The 9941-nt window shown below is 33.5% G+C and overlaps 1 protein-coding gene, 1 long non-coding RNA gene and 1 pseudogene across 2 annotated transcripts; 1 reads left to right on the top strand and 2 right to left on the bottom strand.

Annotated features, from left to right (window-relative positions):
* Nucleotides 1–244: 244 nt before the first annotated feature.
* Nucleotides 245–671, bottom strand: LOC123201928. Its single transcript, XR_006498886.1, has 2 exons — nt 635–671; nt 245–324 (listed from the first exon to the last, which is right to left on the bottom strand). It is a non-coding gene; the product is annotated as an uncharacterized LOC123201928 (long non-coding RNA).
* A 1068-nt stretch (nt 672–1739) lies between these two features.
* On the bottom strand, nt 1740–3967 carry LOC123203934 (putative UDP-glucuronate:xylan alpha-glucuronosyltransferase 4). The gene is made up of 2 exons (XM_044620426.1): nt 3223–3967; nt 1740–2668 (listed from the first exon to the last, which is right to left on the bottom strand). Exons 1-2 carry the CDS (start codon nt 3965–3967, stop codon nt 1740–1742), a joined length of 1674 nt encoding a protein of 557 aa, XP_044476361.1.
* Nucleotides 3968–8392: 4425 nt separating this feature from the next.
* Nucleotides 8393–9253, top strand: LOC123209810 (annotated as a pseudogene).
* The last annotated feature ends 688 nt before the right edge of the window (nt 9254–9941 follow it).

The raw sequence follows: 9941 nt of genomic DNA on the forward strand, positions 1-9941 counted from the left end.
TCGTTGTTTTTGATGAAGCTCAGAAGTTCGTTTCATTTCTCTTTCGTTATTCGCTGAAGAAAACTTTCCTTGTATCTGGCTTTCTGTCTTTCCATAAAAGCTAGTTCTTCTTTGCCATGGTGAAGATGACCTATTGAAACTAGTCGAGGAGAGTGGGCTTCTTTGTTTATTCTACGGATGCATTTAGGAACCCCGCAAATATAACACTCAACAGCAAGCTCAGGATCTAGATACTGCTCTTCAGTTATATCAATTAGCAAGTCCTTGCTCTGGTCCTCATCTTTAATGGGAGCTGTACCAGTACTCATCTTCAAACCCATATTCCTAAAAACAAAGAAGACTAGAATTAAGATCGACTGTAATCCATATTGAACAACAAGAACGGAGCCAAGGATAGTGAAATACATATGGGTAATGTATTTGACATATATATTAAAGAAAACTGTTAAAACTTAGGGTGAAGTGACGCCCCTTGCCCCCTCTCTCCATCCCTATTGACCAATTAAACATAGAAAAAAAAGAATCTATTTCATCCAATCTGAACCTCTTGGTGAAGAAAAATAAATAAAACGAGGTTTCTAGCAACCAATTATCACACGGAAATCAGAGGGAACATAAGCGACTATATAAGAACCTGAATATTTGGGCAGGAGATGAAGAAATAATGGTGAAAGCTCACAAGGATTTGTTGCTTCTGGCATCTCTCTGCATACAAAGACTAAAGCAATGTGAAACAGGCAGCCGTGCACAAACAACGGGTTTGTCACATGCTTTCTAATCCTCCTCGGCTTATGCACATATATTCCCATTTTAAAATGGCCGATCGACTATTTCCCACCCAAATTTTGATGAACCGGAGATTTCTCATTTTAAGTTGGAAATTTTCATTTTTTTCAATTATTTATTAAATTTATTAATAAAATATGATAAAATTTTTTATAAAGTTGGTAAAACAAAAATGGTTTCTGTCTTTCCAAAAAAAAAAAACATGAATTAAAGTTGAAATGTGATGATAAATAAAAAGAAAGAGAATAGTGTTATGTATATAATTTTATATACAAATAATGATATATTGTTATATGATTTGATGTTATTTTATCTTTGATTTAAAACTATTCAATCGCATAAAGACATATCATTATTTGTATATATATTTTTATTAAAAGATCAAACCTATTTCTTAAGTGGTGAGATAAGTGATTAAAATTTCTCTCACCAAATATGGGACAGTAAAAAGAGTAATATCATGTGTATCTATTTTAAATATATTTATATATATCATTATATAATTAAATATTAATTTATCATTAATTTAAAAACATCCAGTACTACAATAACATATATTAAGTGTTCCTATTTATGAAAAATGTATATCACCGATGTAGAACTTTTGCAAATCTATTTCCAGAGTGTTTATAGTTGCTGTTAAGAATAAACAGTAATATAGACAAATTACAGCTGTAGACATGCTATGCTATGACAATTACAGTTCATTCTTTCTCGTTACAGCAAATTACAATTCAGGATTGTTAACAAAACTTTTATAATGAAAAACACTCAGCGTGAAGCATTTAACAACATTAATATAAATTTCTCTTAAAAAAATAGAAAGGAAATTATGATGAAATAATTTTATAATATTCCCTAAAAATAATTTTTCAAAATTTTAACTATGATCCCTAACTAAAATATCAAAAAGTACAATGAACATGCCATAGAAATCATTAATGGTGTTTCAATTATTCAACAAGATGGTATCGTCTAGGATCTCTCACTCTGATCTTCCAATGTCCATCAACCAAACTTGCATTTCTTGCTATCCCTCTCCACTTCTTAATCCTCCAATTCCCGTGCTTTGTTAGTGCACAAAATTTCTGCAACTTCCTGGGCATGGCATCGTAAACTTCCCACCATTTCTTGTGAGCTGAATCGCTCGCAAAAATATGGTGATCCACCTTATCCCAATTACAATCATAATCCTTGTAACACAGCCATAGCTTCAATCCCAAATAATGAATCGTGTAAAGATTTTCCGGGATTTGATGTTCATCGTTGCCATGCTTGTCAAGCTTAAACACCTTGAGATAATTAATCTTCGAAGGCAATCTATGCCACCATGTAAAAATTTCGTTCAGAAAACCTTGGTCGCCTCCGTTATAGGAAGCCACCTTGAAGCTCTTCAGCATTAACTTCTCAAACATGCACAGTGATGGCTCGATCACCATAATCCCTGAGTTGAACAACGAACGGTGGTTCCCTGCGGCTGATAACTGCGGAAAATAGAAAAACTTATCGATTTTCTTCAAGACAAGAAGATCAGCATCGATAAAAATAACTCTGTCGTATTCAATGAGTTGCCATGCGCGAAGCTTGCTGTAGTTCCATTCATTGTAGGAGCCTTTTCTGGAAAACGGGCTGCGAATACGTGAAATTAGCTTCGTCTTCCATCCGGCAGCTCGAAGCCCTTGTAAAGATTTGTCTGTTAACGATTTATCATGAAGAAGAACAAGGTCTCTTGCGGAGTTGCTTTGGATTATGCTTTGTGCCAACGCAATTGCTCCACATACGTAATCTTCTGAGGAATGAAGAACTGTTACATATGCTTCTCTTTCATGGTCTGCTGTGTAATTCAATTCTGGTTGCTGGAAATATCTCCATTCCTCTTTTCCTGCAAATTGAAGAACCAACACTCAAATTACTCTTAGATCATTTGAGAGTGAAATCAAGATATAATTTCAATGTGAGCAAGCATAAGCATTAATGAAAATTTTCTTTTCTTCTAAGGGGTGAATTTCAATCAAGTCCAAATAAGAGTTGACTCAAATCAAATATATCCAATTTGAGAGTCAATAATGAGATTGTCAGAAAAAGTTATCAGAAAATGTCAGAAAGGAATAAGAAATGTTGTGAAAAATCATTTTTCACAAATTTTTCAGCTGACTCTTGATTGAACCAACAAGCTTCAAGCCAAGTTCAAGTTAACTCACATATATTGGTTTACTTTAAGAGAGAGAGAGAGAGCCAAGAATAATAATATAGGGGTCTCAAGTTAGGGTAACAGCATATAAATGTAAAGGGTCAAGGAGATTAACCAAAAAAAGTAGGAGGGTTAAGGTAGAATAAAAACAAAATAATCAACCCTAGACCCCCTCCCTCTTTCCCTGCTTGTCAGGAAACTAAACTAAATTTCATGTACTTGGCAATCTAATAACTAAAACTCACCTGTTTCTGCATATCCGGGAGAGATTTGGCATGAACCAACAGGCATAATAACTTTATGTTTTAACCTTCTCAATTCAGGCTTGTAAACCCAGTAATCCTCTACATGCATCACCATATCATCGCATCTAAAAATCTCGATCATGGGTCCACAAGACCCCACAAAGACAACGTACACCGTTCGATCAGAACCGGGCTTGACCCGCCCACTCTCAACCGCAAGATTTGCCACCACGAGATTAACCTGTAATCTAAACACATCCCTAATCCCCTCCTTCTCACCACCTCCTCCTCGGCAAGGAACTCTCGCCACTATCAAGTCAAGGTCCCCGTACTCTTCCAGCCTTGGCAACGGAATCTCCGGGCACGACGGCGCGTGCCACTTGTGATCTTCATCAATCCACTCAGGAAAAAAATCACTCCATGTTTTATCCTCGGCCACACGATCGAAATGCACGTGAACGGCTTCAACCGATGTTCCATGGACTTCATCTCTATTATTTTGTAAATTGACTAAACCAACTTTCAGTCTTTGACCGGCGACTTGTTGTTGAATGAGTTCGAGCCATTTGGGCTTGTTTACGATGGGAAGAGGCTCGGTTCGAACTGTGAGGGGGTCGAGGAGATGGGGTTGTTGGGGCTTGAAGGAGAACACAATGATGAGGAGGGAGAAAGAGAGGAAGAAGAGGGAGACGATGAAGAGTTTTTGGTTGAAACTGGCCGGTTTAGAGGAGGAAAAAAAGGCCATTTTTGAATTGTATTGAGTTGTTTTTCACATCTCTGAAGGCTTGTTGCTAAAGGGACGGTGGTTTATAGGTCATAACTCATAACGTGAAGAAATGAAAGGATGCTTGCTGCGTGCATGGCTGCACGTTAAGGCTGGCGATTGGTCTTCTTTGGTAGGAATGCAAGAAATGGATCATCTCACGCGCGATTGTTGCGGGTGGCTGTGGATTTTATATTTAATTTCTATTTGCTAGTAATTAAAAAGAAAGTAAATTTACCTCAAAAATTGCTAGAAATTTAAGAACATTACATCTTATACTAAAATTAATTATTTATTTTTTAACATCTCAGGATGAATGCATTTAGTTAATTAAGTAGAATTTCTAATGCATTGTTAATGCTATTTGGGTTGCGTATTCAATAGTGATATTTAACTTCCTTAATAATTTATTTTTATTTATAGATGATTCTTTTAATTTTTATATTTTCAATGATATTATTTTTTCTTCTTTGATTGTTTTCATTTAGTTTGAATTTAAATTTATTTCATAAAAAAATGTTTGGTTAGTCGGAGTAGGTTCTCCTAAGAAAATGATTTTAATTGGATAACATTTAATTAATGCGAACTCAATTTTTAAATCCAAAATTCTCAATTTTTTGCCAATATATTTTTAGGGAACGCACATTATCAGAGCGTGGAGACAGATGCCAAATGGGTATACATAAACTTCACTTTATAGTAATTCATGAAGATAAGAGCAACCGAACCCATCAAATGCCACATCAGATTAACAAGGGCTTTGTATTGGATACCCTTTTTTATTTCAACGGTGAAAATAATATAAAACTAAACGTCATTAATTTTTTTAATTTAAAAATAGAATGTTTCTAAGTCTTACCCATAATAGAATAATATTTCCCATTTTAATATTTTATGTCAGGAGGCAGGCAATCAAATTTAAAAATAAATAGAAAGAGTCCCAAAATATTTATAAGATTTAAATGCACTACTATCGTATAAATACAAACATAAATATTAATATATTATTATATAATTAAATTATTTTAAATTAAATATAAAATAATATTTAAATATATATTTATTGATATATCTAGTATTTCTCTCAAAAAGATACCTTGACCATTGATCCATTCATAGACTATCTCGATTTGATGCAAAGCGTGGTGTTGACCCTCTTCAAGTTGACTTCTTTAATCACTACATGTCAAGATCAAGATTTTGGTAGTTAAATTTTGGAATTTATATTTTGTGCTTTCACTTTCATGGACAAATCTTGAAAAGGACATACCTACAACAATAGCTGATTTTGTTCAATACAATTTTTAAAATATTATATTTATAAAATAATTATATGCATTTACTTATATATTAATTATAAATATGAAATTTTATATCAAAAATAAAATACGACTTAAAGCATAAATATTTATTTAAGTATTTATTTTGTTTATAATTTACGTTAAAATTTTTTATTTTAGTTATTATGTATTATTTAGTTATTAATTTTAATATCGAGAATATTTATTTTAAGTCTATTTTTAAAAGAATAAAATTGAATTTGAGATTTTTTAAACCATACTTAAAAGTTCACATATTAATTAATGGTTCACTATTAATGCCAAAAATACTTACTCTAAAAGTTCTACTAGACAATAATTATATTCAATCAAGTCAAAGTGATTCCAAGGAATGTCACCAAATTTTGTAAGACGATATGAAGTTGAATTGGTAATTATACATATATATCATATAAGCTTATAAGGACTTAGATTATTTGCTCATGCCATTTTTTCATGATGTAAGATGGAAGGTCATAATCTTCCATTTTATATTTTGACTTGTCAAATTGATATTAAAATGGTTACTATCTTTAAGTTTTAATTTCTCTCCCAACTAAATTAACAATGATTTAGAGACGTTAAAGGGCCGGGTCAGCCTACAACCCAATTCGGCCCTATAATTTTGGTGTAACCTGCATTGACCCATCACCCACAATACAGACAGTCACTTTCTTGTCCAACGCAGCCATGGAGCAGCCAAGTTCAACTAGTGTGAAAGAATGTGGCCACTACATATTCCAATACTATTAAACCATTCCAAAATCACAACCAAAATTCTCTCCCTCTCCTTTTCTCAACACCTAATTATTCCATTTGGTTGCTTCCTTATCTTTCAACAATTTGACATGAAACAAAGATAAAGACAAATATGTGGATCATATCAAAGTCCAACCCATTAATCAATTTTTAATTGATAAACCATTTTTTTAAGAAAATGAATATTTAATAAGGATAAATTCAATTTGAACTTTTTAAGTTTAGATTAATGTTTAACTTAAACATATCAATTTTAAGTTCGATTCACCTCAAACCCCTATCTTGTTGATGTCACTGCACCAGAAAATTGTCTCGTTAATCATTTTTTTCAGTAATTCTTTTTTTTGGGTATAGAACTCATCACGAGCTAAACTTTTTAGATTTGATTCAAGCAAAATCCAAACAAGACTTAATTTGAGATCAATTTAAGATCGATGAATTAAGGTTCGAACTTGACTCGATTCAAATATTTAGATCAATTTAATCTTAATTTGTTAATAAAGACAAGTTCAATCTTTGATTCAAACTTAACTCATTCAATCTAAACTCAAATTCAAACTCTGACCACTCACATTAAATTTGACCCTTGTACTTTTACTTGAAACTCTGACTTAGGTTACTTAAAAATAAGGGAAATTGAAATTTTTACCACTATTTTATTCCATGTATACAAAAATGTCACCTATCTTAAAGCTTAAACAAATGTACCATAACAGTAATCACCTTTCCCAAAATACCCCTCTTTAATCTTTCATGCATATATTCTCTCTCCTCTTCTCTGTAACTTTTTTCTCTCTTCTTCCTCTTCTTTCAAAGTTATAAAGAAATAAATCATGCAGAGAGATCCTTACTCTTTTCATCCTCATCTTCAAAAACAAAAGCAGGAAGGAAAAAACTGAATTCTTCAGATTAAAAGTTCTGCTAAGTGAGGATATAAAAAAAAAAAGAGCAACCCACAAAAAAACTCAACCATATCCACTTTATACCCTGGAAGAAATGACAATCGAAGAAGATCATTTAGTAGAATTTAATTGGAAAAAAAATTAGCATTTAAGGATTAAAACTAAAAAAAAAATTACGTTTAACTGAAAAAAATAAATAAAAATGTTGGCGTGAAATTCCAGGTATTAAAGGTTGATGTTAACGCTAACCCTTAATATATGTACATATAAGGGTTGCTGGAACCTGCAATATAAAATAAAAAAAGAAAATTGGATTAAAAAAATGGTTGGCTTGTTAGCATTATTTTAGGGTGAGCCCACCCTTTATAAACTAAAACACTTGGTGGAGGAAAAGGTTGGTGTTATAATTTAGGGTGGGCCCACCCTTTATAAATTAAAAGTTGGTGTAGGACGCCAACCCTTTTTTAATTTTATATTGCAGGTCCCAGCAGCCTTCATATGTACATATATTAAGGGTTGGCTTTAATACCCAGAACTTTCACGCCAACGTTTTTTTTTTCAGTTTTAATCCTTAAATGTTAATTTTTTTTTCTAGTTAAATCCTACTAAATGATCTTCTTTGATGGTCATTTCTTCCAGGGTATAAAGTGGATATGGTTGAGTTTTTTTGTGGGTTGCTCTTTTTTTTTTATATCCTCACTTTGAAGAATTCTTAATCTGAAGAATTCAATTTTTTCCTTCCTTCTTTTGTTTTTGAAGATGAGGATGAAGAGAGTAAGAATCTCTCTGCATGATTTATTTCTTTATCACTTTGAAAGAAGAGGAAGAAGAGAGAAAAAAGTTGCAGAGAAGAGGAGAGAGAATATATGCATGAAAGATTAAAGAGGGGTATTTTGGGAAAGGTGATTACTATTGTGGTATATTTGTTTAAACTTTAAGATAGGTGGCATTTTTGTATACACGGAATAAAATAGTGGTAAAAATTTCAATTTCCCTAAAAATAACGTGGGATGTGATAAAAGTTCTTTGATTCTTCTACGGTATTATGTTCCTGTAAGCAATTCAACAGAAAATGCGGAAGTTGATCATTAAATCTTATAAAAAGTAGTAGCTTCCACTTCATCCTCCATATTGGAACACTAATGGCGTCTCTAAATCAAAATCAAAATTATATCTTTCTTGTGTTGCAGCACATTTCCATATACTTTTAGCATATACTGTTTCATATAGTGCTCTTAGTCTCTTCTAATCTTCTTTTCAGGCTGAATAATTGTTTGCCAAATTGGGCCGCTAGGAATTTAGTTCTTTAATTTCCAAGGTTGCATAAGTATATTATTGATATGTTCCGATGGATCTTTCCCTGGAAGAAAAGAATTAAAAATAAACTCATTAAAGTTGGTCTACTTCTGTCTCTGGTATATCTCAGAAATGAGCCTCACCAGAATAACCGTGCTCTTCTTTCAAGAATTCAAACAAAAGAAGTCTTCTTAGAGCTCGAATCCCAGCAAGAATCTGGTAATTTTCTGAGATCAATGGTGCTCAATGGCAAGGCTGATGAATCAGAAACGAATTCGCCTTTAGAATTGGTTGATTCTGGGAAAGGAATAAGTTGTCCGGGAACTCCTCGCGTTGTATCGGTTGTTTCATCTGTTCTTGAGAAAGCAATTCAGAAGAACGAGAGTTTGCTTCAGGCGTCCAAAAAGAAGGATGTTGTTACCATATTTCATGGCTCAAGAGTTCCCAGCTTGAGCATCAGACAATATATTGAACGCATATTTAAGTACTCAAGCTGCAGCCCTTCTTGCTTTGTCGTTGCATACATATACATCGATCGATTCCTTCAACAACTCAACGCTTAACTTACAAGCCTCAACGCGCATCGCCTTCTGATTACCAGTATCATGATTGCTGCAAAATTCATAGATGAAGAGTAATGTCTTATACATATATATTTCTACTGAAAACCATATCTGTATTGAATTTTGATAAAATGTATACATCTTTCATCCTCCAGGTCTTACAACAATGCTTATTTCGCCAAGATCGGAGGGGCGAGCACCGCAGAAATGAACAGACTGGAGATAAGTTTCTTGTTTACTCTGGAGTTTAGGCTTCATGTCACTGCAGAGGTCTTCAAGGAAGTACTGTTTACATCTGGAGAAAGGAGCTGCAGAATACGAGAACATGTCCCCAACCCAGTCGGAAAAAGGATGGCCACACAAAGATGAGAACTAAGCCTACAACAGCAGCAGCAGTTGCCTTCTGTGTAAGGTTTCTGCATATCCCTGGGGCATCAATATATCACAGCACCCAGACTCCAGTACAGGAAAAATGTCTGAAATAATGTAAAACAATGAACTATTTATAGAAAAAAATTGCCTGCTCATGTTAAATTTTCAGGATTATGGTGTCAATTTAGTGTTGGGTTTAGCGCTAAACCATCAACGAGACATTTTACAACATCTAGAATTATTGTGAAATGCAAATACAGGGATTTTATTTTGGATATATTGAGGGACTGATGCTAGTTCAGGCAGCTTGGCGGCACTGCTCGAGTTTAAGAGCTTACCAACAAATTTTCACTTAAGCTCTTTTTTTTCAACGATTCTCCATTTCTTTGGTGATTCTTCTTTAAATCCTTCTCCTACTCGGGTAACCCCTCATTTTCTTTAGTGTCATTGTTTACCATTCAAACTGGCTCAAAATGAAGCATGCCGTTCCAGATTTGAGCCGAACTCAAAACTGATTCTTGTTCAAATTTGATTTGACTCAAATTCATCCCACATTCTGAGCTTCAGTTTCTGGAATGCTCAAGTGCGGATGCTCTGTTTCAACCACAATCGTCCAGAATATATTATTGAATTCACCAAAACGTGAGCTAATTGGAATAAGAGCGACAATAGCAAATATTCCAACAAGATTACTGTATTATCCAACCCAGCTTAAAATAGACATGGATTTAAAAGGAAATAAAGG

This window comes from Mangifera indica, chromosome 2 (assembly GCF_011075055.1).
Source record: "Mangifera indica cultivar Alphonso chromosome 2, CATAS_Mindica_2.1, whole genome shotgun sequence".
Lineage (NCBI taxonomy): Eukaryota > Viridiplantae > Streptophyta > Magnoliopsida > Sapindales > Anacardiaceae > Mangifera > Mangifera indica.